We start from the raw sequence: 25393 nt of genomic DNA, 5'->3' as shown, positions 1-25393 counted from the left end.
TTCACAAGCAATCTAATGCAAACAAGCCCAGGACAGGAGAACAACAAAGAAGATACCAACCAGTTCCACAGAGCAAACCAGGAAAAACCCAAAACAAAAATAGCACTGTGGAATTGATATCCTTGATGTAGAAGTTTATTAAAATATTCCCAGCAAAGTTCAAAGCTATCCAAGTGATGCAGATAATAAAAAAAATCTATGTACAATAACACACAGTCAAAATATGGTGCAGACCTAACATGGTCCGTGTTTCGGCTATAATCGTCTTCCTCGGGGGTCCAATTTTCAAACACCACAAGCTTGATTATACACGAAATATATCCAAATATGTGATTATTGTGGCAGGGTCAGGGTTGCGTCATATTTTGACGTTGTGCATTGATTTTTTTATTATCTGCATCACTTGGATAGCTTTGAACTTGCTGGGAATATTTTAATAAACTTCTATATCAAGGACATAGATTCCCCAGGACAGGAGATACAGAGACTGGGTAGGACCCAGCCTAAGAGAAGGCACTTGGGGCAAGTCTGTTCAATTCACAGGAAAGGAGGAAGTTCCGTGCTACTACTTGAGGTGGATGAACTAAGAACAAAAAAATATCCATACTGGATCAGACTGATGGTTCATCTAGCCTAGTATCCTACTTCCAACAGTGGTCAACCCAGGTTGGAAGTACCCTGTAGAATCCCAAGTAGTAGCAAAATTCCATTCTACTGGTCCCAGGGTAAGCAGTGGCTTCCTCCATGTCTGAGTTATATAATCATAACCCTACTCCCCATTACCCACCAACCCAGCCAACAGATTAACTGTTCCCCTTTACCGTATCCATGACATCCTGTTTGTTTGTCTTGTCTGTTTAGATTGTAAGCTCGTTCGAGCAGGGACTGTATTCTTTGTGACTGTGCAGCGCTGCATATGTCTGGTAGCACTATACTATAATCCATGTATATATACAGAGGAAAACCTAACTTGCAAAAATCAAACCAGAACAAATCCAAACAATACAGCAGTGCTGGGTATCTCATCAATATTATTCTTTGCTCTTTTCCAATCAGTTCAATACAGAGAGTACTTTATGGGAGTTCAGATTTCCACCCTTATCACACAGATGCAGGTGGCTGGGCATACCCAGCGAGGTATGCCCACTCCCTCCTACTGGAATTGCCAACCCCCTTCCCCCCATGAAGTCTCCTGGTACCGCACCCCGGTAAGTCTCTAGCATGCCCCGATGGAACCCCAGAGATGAGAGGACGCTAAGATAAGATCTCCTCTATGAACCCTTGAGAAAGCCCTTGTGGGCGAAACGGCCCGTCGGGGCATGTTAGAGACACTGCATTAAAGGAAAAGGAAAAAAATGAAACATGCTGTTTTCAGTCTTTATTTATACATTTTGAAATAAGACAACAATTAAAACAGCAGCAAGCATACTAGCTACATTCAACCAGAAGGCTAGGATATGAGCCCAAACAGAACAATCACAGATGTGGATATTTTAAGGGTTCTTGGGCCATTCTGTAATTGAACCTTAACCAGTGAAGTTTATATTCATAAATCCCAGTACTTCATCTGTTTTACATTTTCTACTTCTTACTTCATTTTATATTAAATTTATTCTTATTTTGTTATCTTTTTATTACTATTTCATTAATAGATATGTATGAAAAGTATACCTTAGCTTATAATAGATAGTATGAAAAGTATACCTTAGCTTATATTAGAAGTCCATTCCCCTTCCTGACGTGTTTCGCCTAGCTTTTTCAAGGTCGGGGGAATTAAAAAACAAAAGATAAATAATAAGTTAACAATAGTAATCCTAAGTTTACCACAATAAAATCACTCTTATATTTATATTTTACCTGAACATTGCTACTTAGCTTCTCCTATAACCAGTCGCCTGTAGTTCAAAAATGGCCGCGGCGTTCTCAGCCAGCACTGAAATTAGTAGGGAGGGTATATTGTTTGGATACTGCTGTATTGTTTGGATTTGTTCTGGTAGCACTATAGAAATAATTAATAGTAGTAGTAGGTACACTGGCCCTACTACTGAGCAATTATGTTTTCTGCATTCGACCCAATGAGACCCCATAATGTGTCTCTGCAAATGGCCTTCCATCCCACTCTTCCCTTCATGAGTCATACCATTGTGGAAACAATCAAAGGAACCAGAGAATGTCCTTGGGGAAAGAGTGCTGAAAAGAGGTAGTTTCAGATATGTGGTACATTGCAAAGACAAGATATGGCCTTTGTATTTGCTTTTACAAAGGACATGTGTATTAATAGTTAAATTTGGAATCCCAAGCACTGCAAAGATAGAGAAAGAAAGAGGAGAGAGTATTCTTGTAGCTTCTGAAACATTTAATCATAAGTCTCAGCTAAAATATTGTGACAGGTGTTTTTGTCTTTGTTGAGCCTTTATATTTTATTAACATTCCAGTGTGCAAATGATGTAACTGCTTTCTTAAATTTATGGGCTATGTTATACTGGCTTCCCTTTACTACAAGGATTTTTATAACAAATCTTTCTTAATCTAAACACCAGTCTTCTATTCTCCGAAGATTTTTCTTGTTTATTTTGGTACTATAATCACATTTTGCTAATAGAAAAATATATTTATAATAAGCACATTTTTGACTCCTAGCTTGCCAGAGTGGGACCACTATAGGCTCCTTTTACTAAGCTGTGATAGCGGTTTTAGCACGCGGTAGACGCTAATGCCAGCATTGAGCTGGCGTTAGTTCTAGCTGCGTAGTGTGGGTTTAGCGCGTGCGGCAATTCTGTGCGCTAAAAACGCTATCGCAGCTTAGTAAAAGGAGCCCTATATGTTGAGGACTAAATTCAGTAAATGGTGCCCATATTTGGGCAACAACAACATCAAAAAAGAGCGTTAAGAGTTAGAAAACAGTGCTCCAAGTTGAGCACAGTGAATAGAATAGTGTGTCATGCTGGGATCTGCATCCAATTTTGGGCACAGGGATTTACACCAACTGAAACATGGTGGTGTAAATTCTCGTGCAAAAATTAGCCACGGAGTCCTCTAATTTTATAATAGCGCTTGCATCTTTAGCGAATGCCTCTGATCTGCTCATGCACCTCCCATAGTCACACCATGCCCTTTTGCAGTTGCACGCTAAAAGATTTATGCACGCATCTTTATAGAATAGCACCTATCACTACAATTTTGGAGGTTTGTAATTTAACTTTCCTGTGACTTTAAAATAGACTATATCGTAAAAAAAAAAAAGCACAGGCTTTATGCAATCAATACCAGTGTCTATACAAATGTGCGCACAAAAATCACCATGCTAAAAAAAATTTTTTTTTTGTTGTGTGTTATGTGCTCAGATCCGCAAACCTACATGCTATAATAGTATCATAAGCAGAGGTCGCTACCTGGGACCATCATGGCGCTGTTACAGCCCCAGTTTGCCAACGTCAAAATCATTAACATATGCAAATTACATTTCATCTTCTCTGGTGGATGAGGCAGATCTTCAAATTCAGCTTCCTACTGCTTAGCATAAACAATGTACTGTGTAATCCCAGTTGTGAACCATACCCCCAAGCCCTCGACTCGAGTTTCGCATAGCGCATTGTCAGGAGGATATGAACTGGTTGTCTTGCTTGGCTTCAATAAATTGCTGCCATGTTCTTTTCCCTGCTAGGGTTTTGATTCTGTCTGCCTGCAATACAGCTAGGCTTGCCTGTAAGAGTTGTAGCCTGCTCCCTGTGACCTTTAGCAAACTGTTCCTTACAAACGCTGAGGGTTTGGTATCTCTGGGGGGTTGCTACTTCTGTCCTGGTTTGGGTCCTGCTCCAAGTCCTAGCAAGATGCATATGCAAATCCAAATTGTTGCCAATTAGTACCAAATGTTGGCAACCTGTTATTGACACTGATTAGCTCATTACTCAGTTAAATTGCACACGCAAATAGGGTACTTGCCCAAATTTACATGCGGAACTTTGAGCACTATATATATATAGAATTCTCCCATAAATGTCCTTTCCTTGATTACAATTCAGTAAAACTGTGACTGTACTTGGAGTACTGTGTTCAGACTTGGAAACTCTCTCTCGCCAAGGTCATAAGACTTAAAACGGTTCAGAGGAAAGTTACCAAAACAGTATGAGGCCCCTGCCAAATTCAACTGATTTCTTCGGGAGCAGCCCTCTGCCTTCGGGTGCTGCTCCTCAATTCTCAACCCGGCTGCCCCTGCCCAACCTTCTAATTGACAACGCGTACTTTTAACTTTAAAAAAACTTTAAAAAAAAAAAAAAAAATTTTTTTCCTGTCTTATCTTTAACTGCACAGCCTGTTTCTTTCAACCTTCTTCTCCCCTTCCCCTCCTCCTGGCAAATTCTCTGACTAGCCCTGCCTCTCAGCTTAAAAGGCTCCCCAAGTTCCACCATGAAGCCTCCCCTCTGGCTCCTTTTCCTCCTTCTCTGCTCTTCTCTTAAGATCACCCTCTGTCTGATACCCCCCTCCCCTAATCTACCAGATTCCCCAAATGTCACTATTACCTGCCCCGACCTCAAAATTCCCACGCTGTTGCGCACCAGAAGTCACTCTTACAAACAAAAACCCCGCAAAGCCAACCTCGCCTCTTTAAAGCCTGTGCCCCCCGCCAACCTTCCCAACCTCGCCCCAGATTCTCTAACCCCAGTCCCGTTACTCTACTGCAACGCCAGATCCGTATGCAACAAGACCCACATTGTGAAAGACCTCCTCGCGGATTCTGATCCTGGATTCTTCTGCATCATAGAGTCCTGGATCACCAAAGACGATCTCTTTACACAAAACGAACTTTGCCCCCCGGGCTACCAAGGCCTTTTTTCTCCTAGATTAAACCGAAAAGGAGGTGGACTGGCACTCCTCTACAAATCCTTCTTTGATGTTCAGCTTCTCGAAAAAGGCAGCCATCGCTCACTCGAATACATGTTAGCCTCAGTCAACGATGAGCTCCATCTTCACCCACTGGGTATCTTATCATTATATCGCCCGCCCATCCCCTGGAGCAATTCCTCCGAGCTTGTTTACGAGACCATATCTAACGCGTTCCTTAAGTTCCAAAGACTTCTGATCATCGGTGACATCAACCTCCACCTCGATGACACCCACCAGCAAGGATGCATCTGATTTCAATAATTTCCTCTCTTCCCATTGGCTTCTCTCCCCCCGCCCCCTCTCCAAACCCACGATAGAGGCCACACACTAGACATCATCAGCTTCCCTCGATCTCACGGATTACAAAACTTCGATCGATGACATCCGTTGGGACCTACATCCCCTGGTCCGACACTTCCTAGGAACCTTCTCCCTCCCCATCTTCATGTCACACCTTGGAACCTCACCCCATACCTCTAAGTCCATTACTTTCCGCAAGAAAATTCAAGTGATCAGTTCTGGTCCAAATTTCTCGACAATCTCATCATCCAAGCCTAAGCCTCCAGATTCTGTAACCAACTGGCACAACTGGATTACTCTCTCAGAATCCACCTACCACTCTCTTGCCCCGCTTTCCACCAAAACCGTCACCTACTCCCCGTAAGGCCCCCTGGTACCGTCCCAACCACAGGGTACTAAAACAAAAATGTCGATCCCTGGAACGCATCTGGAAAAAATCTAAATCCCCCACAGACAAACAAATCTGGAGAGTCAACATTAAATTTTACAACAACGCACTCAAAAGCGCTAGGAAAAACTTTTATTGGTGACAAGAATCTCGAGATCAAACAATCAGAACAGCATGCTGTTCAATATCTGGCGCTCCCTAATCCCCAACACCAACCCTTCCATACTCCCCTCCTCCCCATCAGCCGATCTACTAGCAAACTTCTTCAATGGAAAGGTCACCACCTTAAGAAAGCTCCTTCCCTCCCGCAGTTTCCTACAACTCCCTAGTACTCGCCACCCCTAATCCCACTCCAAATCTCATCACCCCTGTCCCAGTCAATAGATCCTGGACTGCCTTTGAGCAAGTATCCGAATCGCAGGTCCTCAAACTCTGCCCTGAAATTGAAATCCTGTAACTGCACCTTGGATCCATTTCCATCCTATCTATTTGAGAGAAATTCCCACACAGGCCATCTCATCTCTCACCAAACTCATAAATTCTGCCCTATTATCAGGCCTCTTCTCACCTGAAATGGGACACATTGCATTGACCCCCCTACTGAAGAAGGCTGACCTAGACACCTCCATCCCATCCAATTATCGCCCTATAGCAAACATCCCACTCCTAACCAAACTGCTTGAGTCCATTGTCTCCTCCCAACTCTCAGCCTACTTGGAAAGATTCTCTATCCTCCTACCGTATCAATACGGCTTCAGACCCAAGTTCAGTACTGAAACCCTCCTGGCCTCCCTAACCTCGAAGATCCAACAACTCCACTCTCACAAAAAAATTTGCCGTTCTACTCCAATTCGACCTCTCTGCAGCCTTCGACGTTGTCCATCATGACATTTTAATCCTCCCTACTCTCCGAGATAGGCATCAGCTCCACGGTCCTGGACTGGTTCTCGAATTTCTTACGTTCTCGCTCTTACATCGTCACCAAGAATGGTACCTCATCTTCCCCGTGGAAACCGACATGTGGAGTCCCACAAGGCTCCCCCCTATCCCCTATCCTCTTCAACATTTATATGTCCTCCCTGAACCTCCTACACCTTTCCCCCCTAGAAATTCTCTACACTTACGCTGACGATATCCTGATCCTCCTCGAGACCGACGCAAACCTCACCAATCTCGCAGCAAACATCTCTTCATGCATAACCAAACTTCAAATCCTGGGCTCTTGCTGTACAAATGAAACTAAATGAATCCAAAACCAAACTACTCTGGCCTTGGCCCCAAACTTGATCATTTACCCACCTCCATCCCACTGCCCACAGGCACCTCTCTACAACTAGAGTTCTCTAGCAAAGTTCTGGGCATCACCATAGATTCCTCGCTATCCTTCAACGACCACCTCAACTCCCTGATAAAAACATGCTTTCACAGCCTTCACATGCTGAGGAAAGTGAGGTCCTGCTTCCACCAAAAACACTTTGCCGTGCTCGTACAGTCCATCATCCTCTCCAGATTGGACTATTGCAATTCCATCTACCTCAGCTTAACAAAGAAAAGCCTCCATAGACTCCAACTAATCCAGAACACCGCGGCCAAACTTATCTTCTCAAAAAACAAATTTGACCATGCCTCTCCACTCCTGTCCAAGCTGCACTGGCTTCCTGTCATCTCCAGGGTCCATTTTAAATGTGCCTGCTTAACCTTCAAGATGCTCCACGGCATCCTTCCACCTCTTATTCCTCTATCCTGGAATTCCTCAAATCCACTTTCCACCAGATCCACGCAAAAATTAAAACTATCCTTCCCCTCCTCAAAGGGTATCTCCCTCGTCGGTAAACTCGGGTCCTCCCTCCACTTCAGAATCGCTCAGCTCTGGAACAGTCTCCCTTCCCCTCTCCGCAACTTGAGCCCCCTTCTACCATTCCGTAAGCTTCTGAAGACTTGGCTCTTCTCCAAAACGTAACCCGTCCCCTCCCCATTATTATCACACTTAACCTCTCTCTTACTTACTTTTATAAACCCACTGGAGTTCCGCTGCTTCCTAACCATGTAAACCGTGTCGAGCTCCACCAGTTGGAGATGATGCGGTATATAAACCCAAGATTTAGATTAGATTAGATTAGATTAGAAAGACTTGAAGACTTGAAAATGTATCCTAGAGGAACTGAAGAATAGGAGAGACAGAATACAGACCAACAGTTGGTATTGTGCCCTGTACATTATGACCCCTAGCAACTCTTTCCTGTCAACTGGGCCGTGGCTAAAACAGAAGATAATGGATGTGAAGAAATGTTAGTGTTCTGCCTCCCTTTGCTTCATGTGTGTCTTGATACAAACATGTAATGTATATACTCGAATATAAGCCTAGATTTTTGGACCAAAAAATGACCCTTAAATTGGGGCTCGGTATATATTTGGGTCAGCGCCCCCCTCCCCCTCCCAGACCTGTTGCAGGCCTTTGCCGGGCCTGCTGGAAGGCCTGGTGGCCCAGTGTGTGCCGGGACAGGAGGGATTCCTCCTGTCTCCTGTCCAGGTCGACTGTGCCTTCCTTTACCTCTCTCTTGCCTCCTCCTCATACCTTTTACAATCCCCAATGGTCTAGTGGTGAACTGGAGCAGGAGTGGCCTTCCTGCGCTCCTGCCCCATGGAGAGCCGCTTGTGATTGGCTGCTGCGGGTTCTCGCAGGCCTCACTGGGTGCACAGGAGTCATTAGCTCCCTTGGTACAGGAATTACTGTATTATGGAACGGTTTCTGGTTTCGAAATCAATATGACAAAATACAAAATCAATATGACAAAATACAAAATCTTAAATGTGACTGTGCTTGAGGAAACAGTGAACCAATTGAAGCATGTCTATCCTTTTAAGTGGCAAGGGATGGCTGTTTGGTACTTGGGATTAATATAGTAGGAGGCATAAACATTTCTTATATAAATATACTTGTAATCATGCCCCATTACTTATAGAAGTGGGGAAAGATCTGAAGCAGTTTGGGGCTGCCTTGTCTGGAAAAGATTGAATCCCCTACCAAGATGTTTATATCTTTTTTCAAACCCTGTTGATTGAAATGCCTTCTTCCTTTATTATGGCTTTTATTGAAAATGTAGGGGTTTTATTTGGCAGGGCTGATGTGCTTGGTTGGCCTGGCAGCTGATTACTTTGCTAAAATTGAGGGAGGGCTTCAAGTACCAAATCTGGAACATTATTATAATGCAGCACAGCTGTGAGTGATCCCAGAATGGGCTTTCCTCAATCCTAAGACTTGGGCATATTTAGATCAAACCTCTGTAGGGTCAGTGCCAGTTAGGTGGTTGCCCTGAGAGAACTCTTTCTTAGGAATTTCCAAAAGCTTGGGAGATGGTCAAAGGGAATCTGATGCCACTGCGGAGGTATTCCATTTTACTCCCATTTACCATAATTGTGACTTCTACCTGGGGGGGAGGGGTTGTGTCTTTAAGATTAGGCAATAAGCAGGGTTAAGGGCAATTGAGCAACTTTTTGAGAAAGGGCTGTTATTAGCTTCTGGCCCTCAGGTTTTAGTATCAATTGCTCTCCAGAATTTTGTTTCCCTACCTGCAGCTCAAATATTATGGTTCTACTGGTAAGGTCAAAGGGGTTTGATAGCAGAATGGACACCCTTTGAGGATATACTGAAGAAGGACACCGAGCCAAGTGGGTCTCCAGAGTTTGTTCCTTGATTGGCGAACAGTTGCAAGGTGGATGGTTAAAAGTGTATTCACCAGTGGGGAAAGGATTTAGGTGTTGCAAAGGGGGAATGGAAGGATATTTTTGAACAGACAGCAAATCTAGCTCTTGTGTGCCATATACTGAAAAATGTTTATAAGGTCCTAGCTCTCTGGTATTACACACTGGAACAGCTACAAAAAATACTACTGACTAGAACAGGCTTATGCTAGAGGGAGTGTGGCTCTTTTATCCATATATGGTGGGACTGTGTTAAGATTTAGCCCTATTGGGAGCAAGTATGTGGGATGTTGGGCACTGTGGTGGGGAGAGTGCTACTCTTGGAGGTAGTTTTGCTTAATGAAAGGATAGATGGATTCAGGGTACACATAACGAGCTGCTGCTGTTGAGGTTTGCAGCAACAAGAATGACATTGGTAGAATATTTGAACCGTTAGTGTACCACCTCTAGCAAGGGACAGTGAGAAGCTACAACATCGTTGCTGGATATATAAACTGATGACCTTGCGCCAAAACCCAACACAACGAACAAACCACACACTGCACTAGAAACAGTGTCAAAATGGATGAGAGACCACAAATTAAAGCTGAATCAAGACAAACCAAATTCTTACTTCTGGAAAAAAACAAAACCCCAACCATAACAAACCTAGAAATTGACTCCACCACATATCCTATATAACCCAGCCTAAAACTGCTGGGAATAATGATAGACAAGGGCTGCACCATGCAACTTCAAATCAGCAAAATGAACCAGAAGGCATTCGCAACCATGCGCAACCTAAGGCAAATCTGAAAATACTTCAACAACGAACAATTCAAACTCTTGATACAAACGCTAATCCTAGGATACCTGGACTACTGTAACATCCTTTTCCCTGCCATGCCCAACCAACATGCTAAAACAATTACAAACAGTCCAAAATACAGCTCTTAGACTGATTTACTTGCTGAAAAAAATATGACCACATTACCACCACTTTCCAAGATCCACACTGGCTCCCAGTATAAGCACGCATACGATACAAATTCTACTGTACTCTATTCAAAGTCCTAAATGGAAACGGACCAAGCTATCTGAGCAACCGCCTACTAATCAGGAAAAACACATCCAGACCAAGGAGAACTCATGCACACTTTACCCACCCACCTATCAATGGCATACAAAACAAAAAAATATACGACGAACTATTAGCCACCAGAGCAGTGAAACTAGACCGCCACCTCTCCAATCTGCTGACTATGATGCCCAACTACAAAACATTCAGGAAAGAACTTAAAACTTTTCTATTCAAGAAATTTGTCAAATGATCTAACTAAACCTGAGCGATCCTCCACAGATCCTGATGCATACTACATCTGTTAACCATGTATTCTCCCTGGGAATGCACAGGCTAACTCTTGTTGTAAACTGCCTACAACTGAAAGGTATTGGCAGGATAGAAGACACCAAAGTAATGTAAAATCGGTCACATGTATAATAAGATGTGGGATTGTTTCATAGAAGGAGAAATACAGATACATTCTGTTGGCTGTTAAGGGTATGAGGGATGGGACTCTGTAAAACTCACTCTAAGGATTGGCGGGGTGCGTGCAAATATTTTTTTCATATGAGCAACCAGTTCTAAAAAATATTTTTTGTGTGAGCAACAAGGTCTAAAACCCAGCAATCTTCCAGATTTGCAAATATTTTTATGAGCGATAATGTAAAATCTGTGGGCAACGCTCCTAGAATATACGAGTGATTGCTCGTGTGCTCAGCTTAGCGGGCACATAGGATGAGAGGTAGAGGAGCAAGTTGTGCAATAATAATTTACAGGCACTGAGGAGAGGGAGGTAAGGGGTATAGGTTTTTGACTGTTTTGGTTTTATGGTGGGGTGGAGGATTACTGCTACTAGTTATGTGCTGAAATTTCTAAATAAAAAAAGGGAAGAGAATTTAAAAAAAGGTGTTTATTTGATTCTTGATATATTGCTTTTCTGTGGTAGAACTAAAATGGGTATAATATGGAGTTACTTTTTCTAACCCTAGTGGGCCCACATTCTTAAGTCGTTTTTTCAAGTTTCAAGTTTATTAACATTTTATGAATCGCCTATCGTCATATCTAGGCGATGTACATTCTAAAAGCCACAGATGGTGGTTTCACATATAATTTTGACAAATTAGACTTATTACAGACAATACAAAACATAATCAAAATTTTAAGAAACAGTCAATACAATACATTTAAGGCCAAAAAAAATAACATGACTGGGTAGGAAAGGAGGGAAAAGTTACATCATTTTTATCTATTGAAATTTACATGAATAGGAAAACACAATATGGGGTGAGGGGAAAAAAGTCCAATGTTTGTAATAAAATGTGTAAAAGTTTATGTGTGTTATATCGTGTGTTCAAATGCATCTTGAAATAAAAGTTTTTAAAAATCTTTTAAGTGTTTGTAAGTCTTTTTCTATTCTTATGTAATTTGGTAATGAGTTCCACAACGTGGGTGCCATAACTGAAAAAATGTCGTTTCTTCTTATACCAATAATTTTCAAGGAGGGGATAGATAATAAGTTCGAAGCCGATGATCGTAAGGAACGTACAGAATTGTATGGAATGATCATTTTAGAAATAAATTGCGGTTCATTGAAAGTCAGAGTTTTATGTACTAACAGTATAATTTTAAATGTAATACGGTGGGAAATGGGTAGCCAATGTGATTTAATCAATAATACCTGGGGCAATGGAGAGTTATGGAGTTATGGCGCAGTGGTTAAAGCTACAGCCTCAGCACCCTGAGGTTGTGGGTTCAAACCCACGTTGCTCCTTGTGACCCTGGGCAAGTCACTTAATCCCCCCATTGCCCCAGGTATGTTCGAGAGATTGTGAGCCCGCCGGGACAGAGAGGGAAAACTGCTTAAGTACCTGAATAAATGCATGTAAACCGTTCTGAGCTCCCCTGTGAAGAATGGTATAGAAAATTGAATAAATAAAATTAAAAAAATAAAATTAATTCCCCCATTGCCCCAGGTACATTAGATAAATTGTGAGCCCACTGGGACAGACAGGGAAAAATGCTTGAGTACCTGAAGAAATTCATATGAATCATTCTGAGCTCCCTTGGGAGAACGGTATAGAAAATTGAATAAATAAATAAATTTGCCCAGAGTGGAAAGGAGCTGCACGAGGAACTGAACCTGGTTCTCAGCTCACTGCATTAACCATTAGGCCACTCCTCCACTCAGAGAATCCCTATATGAGAAGAGGATAAAAGTATAGAGTATTTCCACTCAAAGTAAAAGTTTCAAGTTTTATTTAATATTTGATAAAACACTTATATAAACAAATTTCTAAGCGATTTACAATATAAAATATACATTTAGGACCTTTAAATGACAGATATTGACATACTTGAGGGTGAGGAAAAAAAGGTAGAACTACAATTTATTAAGTAAAGTACCGTACATAGAAAGGGAAAAACATTAGGAAGGGATTTGAGAACTGCCTAAAAAATGGGCTTATCTAAATGTCTCACACAAAAGAAAGAAAAAGAGAGAGTGCATTGGGGAATGGGAGGTAACCTGTATAGAACAGCAAGTTTAACCCAATTTATCTTTCTGGGCAGGCTTTTTCTGTCATCATTTGCTATGTTACCATAGGCCCCATTTACTAAAGGGCTTTAAGCCTTATCACACTGTTAATACATGCTAACAGGCTACCACAGAAGCATGTTTAAAGCATTTTGTGATATTTTGCTTACGCTAACTTGCACGTTGCCCATTTCAAAAAAAATCCTTTTGTAAGGGAGAGCCTCATGGGTGGAGGGTAAGGGCCGTTTCTATCAAACTGCGCTAGCAGTTTTTAGCGCAGAGAGACGCGCTGAATGGCCCGCGCTGCTCCCGACGCTCATATGAACTCTATGAGCGTCGGGAGCCGCGCTGGCCATTCAGCGTGGCTCACCACGCTACAAACTGCTAGAGCAGTTTGATAGAAGAGGCCCTAAGTGTTCCTGTGTTATCCTAGTGCATTATGACTAGCACATGTTAAATGGTACCATGTGCTAATGGGAACATTAGCACACAACCTGCAAATAAAAGAAAAAGCCTTAAAAATGTTGTGTTGAGTCCAGACTTGGTGTGTGGGAAAGTTCTGCATTAAACCATACTTTAGTGTGTTAGCTGTGTGGGTTGTATGTGCTTTCTCAATGTGGTGCATGTTTGAATGACACATCAGTTGTCCTAAACATTCAGTTCTTTCCCATCTTTGCACAGGGAGAGGAAGTGACTCAGAATCGGACTTCCCACACAGAAGGATACCTGACATGAAGAAAGACGATATGCTAACAAGGCGAACGTCACATGGCGAAATTAAAACTTTTGTGCCTTTTAACCAGTACCTCCCAAATAAAACTAACCAAACTGCCTACGTACCAGCTCCTCTTCGGAAAAAGAAAGCAGAAAGAGAAGAGTATCGCAAGAGCTGGAGCACTGCCACATCGCCACTGGGAGGAGAGCGGCCTTTTAGGTGAGTCTGTGGAACAGAGTACTGAGTAGTTATGCCCTCTCTGGTCGGACATAGCCTTATGCGTGTTTCCTATATGACATTTTTGTAATATGCATCTCTACATAACTAGTAAATAGGAATTGTACAATGTTGAAAGGTCTCGGCCTTCATCTGTATCAATCCTTTTGTGGTCTTGCTTGTAGAAAGCATTTTAGCAGCACTGAAAACTTTCAACTTTTAACATTTATTAACCTTTTAAATGAATCATCTTAATTCCACTGACTGGATTTTCTTTAACTTAGCTGGGTTAAAACTCGGTTACCAAAGATATTTCACCACTGGCGTAAAATGAGATCTCTCTTAATATATCTGGCTGTAAGTTTGGATAATTATTTTTGATCCTTAGTTTGTGGTACCACAAGGTTTATTTTCCTTTGAAAATAAGTAAATAAAGGAAGGAAAGTGACACCCCCCATTGCACTGAAAGACAGTTTCTTTCATGTAGATCCATCATGATTGATTTAGGTTGGTACACCTACCATCACTATCTTCGCCACATATCAGTAGATATCAGCCCTCTGTATTCAGTGCTATGTGGAATTTATATATTTGTCAACACTGCCTACCTCAACAGTGTGAGTGAATGTTTTAGAGTGCATGTCACTTTAAATAAAACTTGAAAGAAATGGTATGCAGTACTCTTATATAGAAGTCATAAAATTAATAGCATGTGCCGTATTGGTAAAATATTCAAATGCCCAATCTTGCCTTTTGTGCTTTATATTTCAAAGAGAACACATAGTTCAGTCTGATATTCAAAAGCACTGCCTGTGTATAATTTTTTTCAAAATTTGGGCCATGCAAACAAGTTATTTGGTATGTATAAATCTTTATGGGGCCAAATTTCTAAAAGCCACACATATACTCTAATCTGCTGTAAATGAACAAGTCTTAGTAGAGTTAAACCTTTCCTAAGCCATAAATATCCCTCAAAAAGGAGGAGAAAAGGATCTCCGTCAACAAAATCAAGCATAAATATAAATGAAAAAAATGCTATCATAGTCCAGAAAAATTCCACCTAAACACACAGATATTAATGTGCTTTCAGTTCAAATTCAATAAAGTTAATCAGTGAATGATAGCACTGAAAAAGGTGTACTTAACTGAAGGACTTGTTTTTTATACTGTGGGTTTATTCCTGTTTTATTAGTTGTAGCTAACTTTCTAAAGTCATTTTTTTGTGTACAGTAGACTCCTTCGAATTTGCAATTCGTGAATCACTGACTTGGTCATTTGCAGTATTTTCTGACTGCCTCTTCCGATCAGAAAATACAGGGAATGAATGAGTCTGGGAATCAGCCTTCTGCACAGCCGTTGATTCCAATTAGCTTTCTGCACAGCCGATTCCACTTCCTCTCCACCCTGTCAGCCAATCAGCCTTCTGCACAGCCGATTCCTCCTCCTCTCCCCCCGTCAGCCAATCAGCCTTCTGCACAGCTGATTCCTTCTCCTCTTGCCCCTCCCCATCAGCCTTCTGCACAGCCAAACCGCCTGCCATCCTAAATATTGTTTTTTTTAGCACCCACCGCTACCCCTACAGTCCTTTCCCGCCTCTGATCTGCTCCTAAACTGCATTTGTGGTTTTTTGAAATTCGGGGGTGCTCCTGGAACGGAATCCCCGCAAATTTCGGGAGAGTACTGTATATGGCAATATAATGTGTAAACTACTCATAAAATTGCAAAAGCAAATTCCATCACAATTTATAAGTTTTTAATTAAAGTCAGACCATCAGAAGGTGTGCTTTAATAATCATTTGTATCAAAGCCATTTCCACTCTTCCTTATAGATCCTCCTCTTCAAGTTTTATAACTTAAAAGCTTTTTATAGTTAACTTTCAGAATAAATGTCAGGAAATAATTTTTCACAGAAAGATGGAGCCTGGTGTGCCCTCCTGTGGGAGGTTGTGAAGATGAAAAGTGTGATGAAATTCAAGAATTCTTGGGGTAAACACAGAGGAACGAACATTATATAGAAAAAAGAATGGAATCCAATTAAAGCTAAACCTAAATGATCTAATTGCTGGAATGAGCTCTAATGGCAGCTTCAGATGTTGGAAAGATAGATCAGTGATAAGCAGACTTCTGTATGGGTTTGTGTAAATAACAAAAATGGATTAGGATGAAGACTGGAGTGGGCTTTGATGGCAACTCCAGCATTGGGAAAGAGGACTGGGACCGGGCAGACTTCTACAATTTATGCCTCAAAATTGGCAGGGCAAGATAGAGATTAAACCCCCTCTTTTACGAAACTACGATAGCAGTTTCTAGCGCGGGGAGCCGCGCAGAATGGCCCGCACTGCTCCCGACGCTCATAGGAACTCAATGAGCATCGGGAGCAGTGCGGGCCATTCAGTGCAGCTCCCTGCGCTAGAAACTGCTATCGCAGTTTTGTAAAAGGAGGCCTAAGTATATCAGGCCCGGATTCTCTAAATGGTGCAGTTGTCTGTGGCCACCTTAAAAGCGACCGCCAATCACGTGTCAATCATGCAATGATGCGGTTTAGAAAATCGCACCTCCAGCAAAGGTAGGAGCCGGAAATGTAGGCCAGGATTTTCAAAGCCTGCATTTTCAGCCTCTATCTTTGACATGAATCATGCCTATGCAGGCGCTTTATGGCACATAACGCCACTTCCAGCATTAACCTACAGTGCCTACAGTGGCATTAGGCACCATAAAGTGCCTTTGGAGGCATAATTTCAGCACTTTTTCTTTTTTAGGCACCTTGAAATTTCTTTTAAGTCCTCTTTTAAACAGTGTTTTGGACTTAGGAGCCTAAGTTAAGGCGCCATTCAGAGAAAATGGGCTTCAGTGTTTAATCATGAAGAAGTGGAAACTGTGCAGAGTGACAGATTGAATCTAGCCACCTTGTTGGGCAGACTGGATGGACCATGCAGGTCTTTATCTGCTGACATTTACTATGTTACATACCACTCAGTATTTTATAAGAGGTCCTTTATGCAAGTAAATCAAAACGGCTTACGCGGGACAATGAAGTGTTAAATCACTTGTCCAGAGTCCCAAACAGCTGCAGTGGGAATCTAACTCACAACTTCAGCTGCTCTAACCACTAGGCCACTCCTGCCCTCCACTCCATTAAGATATCAGCATTTACATGTGTTCTTAACCTCATAAAACTAGGCAGCTACTTATTAATTTACCCCCAATATGTTCAAAACTCTTTGCCTGCTAGATGTATAAAATAGACAGCCATGTGAGTCACACAAAGAGCAGGTGTAACTTGAAATGTCTAATTTGGACCCTCCAGCTTACACATGGGCAATCAGCAATGCTACATAAGTGGAATAGCACCACTGAATCTATATATTTTTTACTAGGTTTTAGAGGTCAGAACCACTACCTTTGTTTTGGATAATATAAAGATAATACTGGAGGCTTTTGGCAAAAAGTCATAACTATGTTTTCTTGAACCTTATTTTTCACAATTTAATGGGGGGAAAGGGATTGAGACTTGTATACTGTCTTTTTGTAGTTATACAACCACACCGCAGTTTGCATACAGGCACTTCAAGCATTTTCTCTATTAGTCCTGGTGGGCTCGCAGTCTACTTACTAATGTACCTGGGGCACTGGAGGATTAAGTGACTTGCCCAGGGTCACAGGGAACAGCGTGGGGTTTGAACCCATAACCTCAAGGTGCTGAGGCTGTAGCTCTAACCCAGGGGTGGGAAACTCCAATCCTCGAGGGCCGGACTCCAGTCGGGTTTTCAGGATTTCCCCAATGAACATGCATTGAAAGCAGTGCATGCAAATAGATCTCATGCAAATTCATTGGGGAAATCCTGAAAACCTGACTGGATTCCGGCCCTCGAGGACCGGAGTTGCCCATCCCTGCTCTAACCACTACACCGCACCCTCCTCGATCCAATGAACTTTGGAAATAATTTCACATGGGTTGAGCATATCTGTCCATCTGGGGGCAAAACAACTCTGCAGATCTTTTAGCACAGGGGTAGGGAACTCCGGTCCTCGAGAGCCGTATTCCAGTCAGGTTTTCAGGATTTCCCCCAATGAATATGCATAAGATCTATTTGCATGCACTGCTTTCAATGCATATTCATTGGGGAAATCCTGAAAACCCGACTGGAATACGGCTCTCGAGGACCGGAGTTCCCTACCCCTGTTTTAGCAGAAAGGGGTCACTTTGGCATGGACGTGAAAACTGAACGTTGACCTTAAAAATGGCCTGGATAGGACTGAGGGTTTCAAAGAAATAAGCTGCTTCTAAAAATGGCCCAGTGCATTTCTGTGGGAGAGGCAGTTCCAGCTTCTTCAGCACAGAAACTTTGATATGGTGGCACCGTAGTTAGGGCATTGATCTTTTCAGACATCATCTCCTCTCTTGTGGGTAAAGGGACTTGATATACTGCTTTTTCTGCACAGTTTATACAATCAAAGTGGTTTATATACTTTAGACTGGTACATATTTTGTACCTGGGGCAATGAAGTGTGAAGTGACTTGCCTAGAGTCACAAGGAGCTGCAGTGGGAATTGAACTCAAAACATCAGGGTGCTGAGGCAGCTGCTCTAACCACTAGGCCACTCCTCCGCTCAGAGGGAAAGCTCAGGAAAGACACCAAATTCCATCCCCACATGTAGTATCCTTGCTCCTCAGTGAAGCTTTGCTTTACCTCACCTCATCTTGTGCATTGCTTAACCTACTACAGGTTTGATGTCTACAACATGCAAGTGTCCAACTCTAAGAGGAGCTTTTTTTGCCAGTTTATTAGCAAGTCAGTGCTGCTGTTTGTTTCCAGATTTCCACCCCATTCCTAATTGTTTTTTCTCAAGGCAGATCAAAGCTTAGGTTTTGTATATATTCTGACCAAGGAGATGATATGCTAAATGGGTTATTGTGAAGGGTATTTGTATGGAATGTATAAGAATAATTGACAGTGTTGAATAGGTAAACGTAAGCCAATACATAGTGGGTGAATAACAGTTCATGCAGGCATTCTTGATATGAGATTATAGCAATGCATTCAGTGGCAGAAAAGAGGGGTGTAACAGTAGGACATGAAGGTTTAATATTTTAAAAAAAAAAAGTGCCCAATTTTCAGCCATATCTAAGATCATTTTAATCTTAATTCAGGGGTCTTTTTACTAAAGCATGCTAATAGATATAGTGTTTGTTAAATGGGACTTGTATACTGTCTTTTTGTTATATAACCACATTTAAAGCGGTTTACATACAGTTACTTCAAGCATTTTCCCTATCTGTCCCACTGAGTTCACAATCTATGTAATGTAGGCGACTAGCAGAGTCACAAGGAGCAGCTTGGGGCTTGAACCCACAACCTCAGGCTTCTGAGGCTGTAGCTCTGACCGCTATACCACACTCTCCTCCTGCCATGGAGTCCATTATGTTCCTATGGGGCGATTGCTAAATCTGTTAGTGCACCTTAGTAAGAGGATCCCTTAGAAACTCACAAGTTAGTCTCATAAATTTAGGCCTACTATTCATTTTCCTAGATTTATGAGCTTACCCAAAGCGATTACCATGGCACGCTTGATAATCACCTTTGTAAAAGGGGGCCTTAATTTATAAGCCTGGTGCTGTAAATTAGTGCTAAACTCCTTTTCCCTGCCCTAAATCTACACCTGTTACCATCCACTTCTTATGCTTCTAAACAGTGGTGTTGTAAGAGTAGGAGGCACCCGGGGTGGTAGCACCCCCCCCCACGCCCTCCTCTCCACACACCCCACTTCACGCTCTCCCTTCCTCCCCCCCCCATGCCTCTAAATCTTTGCCAGTGCGAGTGGATTTTCTCCAGCATGCTCCTCGCGCCTGCATTAGATTTCCCTCTGTTGGCATTTCCTGGCCTCATGACCCGGAAGTGATTTAGAGGGGAACCAGGCTGGTGCGAGCAACAGGCAGGTGAAATTGTTCACTCTTGCGAAGATCTACAGAGTGGAGGGAGGGATTTGGAACATAAATGGAGGCACTCAGCTCTTGTAAATTTTCAAAGAGGTCTAGTTAGAAACATAATTCCCTTGACTTGTCAGGCCTGAGGTGGGAAAGCTGAGGGTATCCATAGGAGTGCTAGTTGGTAACTGCCCCCCAGTTAAGAACAACCATGATTTTTAACAGCACACTCAAACTATGATTTCTCCAAAACCAAAGCTCAAAATGTGTTCTGTAAATGCACATGGATTGTTCAGCCAGTTTTGCTGGAACTCCATTCATATATTTTTTTTGTACAGAGGACAATAAAGCCTGAATTTTAGAAAGAATTGTTTTCACACTACCGCTAACAGAAATGTACAGATTTCTTCCAAATCTGATATAAAATATCAGATCTATATGCTTAATGAAAAATGCTAAGCTCTTGGTTGATCTGATTTGAGTCAAACGTGATAGGGGGCTAGGCATTAGATTTATAATGAAAATCAGAAAGCACACGCACTAGGCCAAAAAGAAGTTGGCTGGAAGGAAGAGGCCACCTTTGGACTGAAACATAAGGAAGGGTAGGATGCAGAATACTGGTGTCAAGCTGGGCCTCTGAGGAGGATTGTTTGAGGGGGTGTGAGAATTCTGGTGTTAGTCTGCCTCAGTGATTGAGTTTTCAGTGGGTTTCAATTAATTCAGATATAATACAGTACTATGTTGTAGATTAATACAATATAATTCTTTGGCCACAATTTCATTTTGAGAAGCCAATATTTTCCCACGGTTGAGTTCATGTAACAGTTATAGAAAAGAAGAAAGCTTAATTCCCTCATCATATAACTTTGGATACTGGGTAAGAGTACATTTTATGGTTTTTCACTAACAAAGAATGTGATCTTTTTTGTTTTTTTGTAACTAGCAGGACAAGCAATTAGTTCCCTTTTTTTCCCCACCTTAAATTTGTCTCTCTCTCTCTCATCAGTATTTGGAATTGTATGAAAGAAATCACTTCTAGTTTCACTCAATGTATCAGAATTAATGTATGATGTGATACTGTACTGTATTTAATGTATAATACAGTAAATTATATTGCGTAACTCAATAGCGAAAATCACCCAGAAACTATAATGGAAGAACAGAGCGAGGCATTACAATGTGAAAAGGATGAGGCAGTCCAAGAGGACCTTAGAGGAGAGCCAGCAACCTCGAAAATAGAGAATAATGGGAGCTTAGACGTCCAGTCTTCTGCAGGTACCATCAAGGGAATTCAAGCAGATGAATGCGAAGCAAAAGAAGTTGAAAATCGGAAGTTAAAAATTCGCGAGCAAGCTGGTATTAAGGTTATGTCAGCAGCAAAGCGCTTCGAAAGGTTAGAGCATGACTTTGTGTCTACTAATACCTGCTGGTTGCTGTGTACGGATGCTGTAGCCATTAGCATTTACTGGTATGATGCTTGTTATGCCATGCATCTGGCATGTTTTCTGCTACAATTTGCCTTCATTTGGAGTGAGATCACTGGTTTTGCAAATAATCTTCGAGTAAAGGGAGAATAGAATGTGCTTGTCTCTCAAATATTTGTTGGTTTCTACATTAGATACCTTGGAATAAGTGGCACTTATTTCATGATATAAGCAGAGAGACTGGATTGATTTTATGTATAGGCCTGATAGGTCTGTGCCTAGGGTGGCAAAAATTTGGATAAGGCAATGTTAAAGTTCAGCCTTCCTAGGGCCTGTCAGTGCCAAAATATGCACAGAAGTGGCAGCATTGTCAGCTGAAGCACACCAAAGACTTCTCTGCTCAGGCAGCATGGAGGGGGAGGGGGAGGAGGGAGCTTGGGCAGTGACTTTCCTCAGTTGGTGCAGCTTGGGCATCCCCACCAGCCATTTTGAAGGGGGCCTTAAAATATCCTACAGCTGCTCTGTGGGTTCATTGAAGCACTTCAGGGTGCCACAGCACACGGTTTGAGAGCCATTGGTCTAATGCAGTGGTCTCCAACCTTTTTCATGAAAAGATTTCAAGCTTACACCTACTACTAATTTTGTAAACCGCCTTGACCTGTTTGTTCAGATTGGGTATTAGATATTAAATATTAAAAATTAATACTAATATTGATTCTATAACATTTAGGGATATTTTTAAAAAGCCAATTTTTTTTGGGATTGTCAACAGCAGCAAATTCCATAAATTAGACACCCAAGTAACACAATTAAGAAATTGCTTGCAGTTACACTCATTTGGGCAAGATCCAGAATGCAGCTGTGCATCTAATTTTTGTTCTGAAAAAATTGGATTATGTTACTCCTTACAACAGATAATTCCATTGGTTGCCTTTTGAGGCAAGGGTTTGGGTTTAAATTTGGGGCGCTCTGTTATAAAGCCGTATATGGTCAGGCACCTGGTTATTTACTGGAACAATTTAGTTTTTTTTTAAGGCGGTTCGTCCACTAAGGATAACTTCATTGTTTGTGTTCCCTCCAGTACGAGGATTTCTTTACAATAAATTTTTGCATCGAACCATTGCATATCAGACTGCTAGTTGAGATTCGGAACTGCGTATCTTGTTTGCTTCTTCGATTTCATGTATGCATTTCCAAAAACTATTAAAGATATCTCTTTTTGTAAAGGGGGATGGGGGATAGGGTTTCAGCTGGTGTGCGTGATGTGGTATATGGTGTGGTTAAGAGTGTGCGTTTGACGGTGTGCAGAGTGTATGGTTGTCTTAGGGGTATTTCCAAAAATGGCGGAAAATCACTCTACTTGCTGTCCCTGAGTTTTTCCTTTTCTCAGTTTTAGCATTTGCCATGGGCGTAGAGCTCAGTTGCTCATTTTGTCATACTGTATTTTGGGATCTCCTGCCTAGGTGGCTCTTTTGTGGGCTTTAATAATAATAATAACTTTATTCTTCTATACCGCCATAGTCGTGAGACTTCTAGGCGGTTCACACTGAAGAGAGCTGGACAGTCAGCGAGTTACAATATGTTGAAGACTGGGATACAGTAGATAAAAACTTACAAAACATATAGAATCTTACAAAAGGTCTGGGATACTGCTTTTGTTGACATTTCTCTGTATTTGGCTGCACTTGTACTGTTCTGAGTATGCATACTGTTGGAGTGTTCGACCCTTTTCACTTTCAATAAACATGTTAAAAAAAAATAAATTCTTAGGAAAGTAAGGAAGATGATACATTTTTCTTGTATTTCACTGTGATGTACAGTCTCTTGATGATGTTAAACCGCATTGATCTGGAGGGTATTGCGGTCTAGAAATGTATTTTAATGTAATGCAATTGAAATTAACGCATTTACAGGATTTGAAGAGCATTGAGGGTTGCAATGGAAAACTTCAGGGACCATATCTGGCCTTGTAGCCACACATTGGAGACCACTGGTCTAGTAAATGAATCAGCTCATATCCTAACTCGTATTTAAGTATGGATATGTGGCAAGCATGATGTTCAAGTGATGGCAGCTCTGTATACGATATGACATGGTGTCTCTTGGGAGGCTTATTGTAATGAGTTAATTGATTCTCTCTTAAAATGCATGACAATCCATGAACTGAGGAATTCTGGAAACGTGCAGCATGTGCTCTTATGAAATGCAGTATAAGCTGAGATATCCTGGCTGTATCCAGCATTCAGCATTTTCTTTATATCATTGTCCGAACCTACAAGTAAACCAGCAAACTATGTTATACAATTTTTTTTTTTTTGTTTAAATCAAATATGCTTCTGGCATTTTCTTTATGAGAAAGATCTGAGCATAGCTTGGCTGAATGCCTGACAGGATGCTTTCAAAACGTCAGCCAATGTCAATTGAGAATTCAAAAGAAATACTTGCAATATTGTTTGCTAGTTAATGAAGGAACGAACAGTAGAAATTGTTTGATATAGGCACCAAAAATTGAACTGCAAAGATCTATTTTGTTTTAGCTTATTGCTTCTGTGAAATATTTCAGACTGATGTTTAAAAAGGCAATTTCTTTTCGAGATAACCCTTAGAAACCTATCCCCCTCTATTACTAAGATGCACTGGCCGATTTAGCATGCGCTAAACACTAACGCTAAGTCGGCTAGCACGCCTTAGTGAAAGGACCCTTACGTGCATATATTAGATACCTGGGGCTGTATTTATTAAAGAGTGTTTCATATTAGCATGTGTTGACACCATTAGTGTGAGCTATTAATAAATAGAACCCATTGCATAAAATGGAATTTGTGTGATAAATAAAAACATGTTAATCTGAATTAGCACATGCTGATGCAATAGTGGACCTTTAGTAAAGCTAGCCTTTAGTAGCGTAAAGGTATATTCCCCTCATTAAGATCTTTTAGCGTGAGGATTTGTTTTCTAGCCAATTTCCCAATATGAAGGATGTGAAACTCACATGGTTCCACTGTATTTCTGCTCAAAAGCCCATTATTTGCATTCACTTGTTTTTTTGGCTTGCGTCACCCAGGAATTCCAGGCATGCATAAGAGGTTAACGTAACTCTATACAATAAGAAACCTCTGCTCCTAGAGCTGCTAAACCCATGAACAGCTGCTGGTTGTTCCAGGCTTCTAAGATGGAAATTCCTGCCTGCATCTTTGGTTCTCTTAATGTTCGGCTCTTTTGTCCTAGTGGTGTCCCAGACCCAGTATTTATTTATTTTTTGACTTGCCACTTTGATAACTGTCTACTTTTCTCTGGTCTTTCTAATTCGCTGATTATGACCACCTTGCTTCTTAGAAACAACAGCTCCCAGTAAACCTTTTTCAAGAGTGACTTTTCTAGCTTTCAGTGACTCTTCTACGTCTACCTCTAATGTCCTGCTGTCAAAACTTCTCTGATGACAGGTTTCCTTATAGATGACATGTATTATTAGTACTAACTAAGGCTGAATCCCTAATGACTGCTGCTGTTTTCAGCTGCTTTGTATTGAGATAACTGTGGCAAAATAATTACAAAAGTACATCTAATAATTTTATGTTTGGATTTTAGATTTAAATACTCAGGAAATTTAGTTATGGTTGGTAAGTCTCTTCCTAAAGGCATACAAATTAAGAGCTGTTTTTACTAAAGTGTATTAGAATCTGGGCTTAGCACATTTTAACAAGGGACTCTTCCATGTACTGCCATGCATTAAGTCCAGATTCAGCATAGCACAGTTGACCCTGAGTAGGCCCACTCTTACTATCAGACGTTAAGCAGAGTCGGGCCTAACTGGTACCTGAATGGGAGGCCACCTGAAAATATCAGGTGCTGTAGGCTAAGGGGCCATATGTTGGTCAGGGGCAACATAATGGAGCCACACACTGTGCAGGAGAAGGCAATGGCAAACCACTCTTGTACTCTGCCATGAAACATCATAGGGTGGATTCCTCACTGTGCGTGTTGCCATGAGCAGGCTGGCATAATCCATCCATCCATTTTTAGGTTGCGCACTGGTGTTTGCATTAGCATGTATTAAATGTAAAAATTTAACACAAGAGCAGTTTGAGAGGCGCTAAGGGCCAGATTGTAAAAATGGCTAGGTGCCATAATTGAGGCTGCATAGCAACGCCTAACTAGGGCCTAGATTCACTAAGCCTCCAAACCGTGTGCGATCCATTTCTGTTTGTATGCTGGCTGACCAATTCAGTAAAGGCCTGCATGCAAATGGGGACAATCGTTAAC

The 25393-nt window shown here is 41.6% G+C and overlaps 1 protein-coding gene across 9 annotated transcripts in view; it reads left to right on the top strand.

Annotated features, from left to right (window-relative positions):
• The window catches only part of LIMCH1 (LIM and calponin homology domains 1), a 627082-nt gene that overhangs the window by 413416 nt on the left and 188273 nt on the right, over positions 1-25393 (top strand). For all 9 annotated transcript variants that reach the window (XM_033946571.1, XM_033946536.1, XM_033946527.1 and 6 more), the window contains 2 exons: positions 13531-13783; positions 20836-21099. In XM_033946571.1, coding sequence (XP_033802462.1) covers positions 13531-13783; positions 20836-21099 — 517 coding nt within the window. The remainder of the gene's footprint in view (positions 1-13530; positions 13784-20835; positions 21100-25393) is intronic.

This window comes from Geotrypetes seraphini, chromosome 1, assembly GCF_902459505.1.
Source record: "Geotrypetes seraphini chromosome 1, aGeoSer1.1, whole genome shotgun sequence".
Taxonomy (NCBI): domain Eukaryota; kingdom Metazoa; phylum Chordata; class Amphibia; order Gymnophiona; family Dermophiidae; genus Geotrypetes; species Geotrypetes seraphini.
The sequence above is the reverse complement of the archived record's forward strand: the minus strand, read 5'-3'. Positions and strand labels throughout refer to the sequence as shown.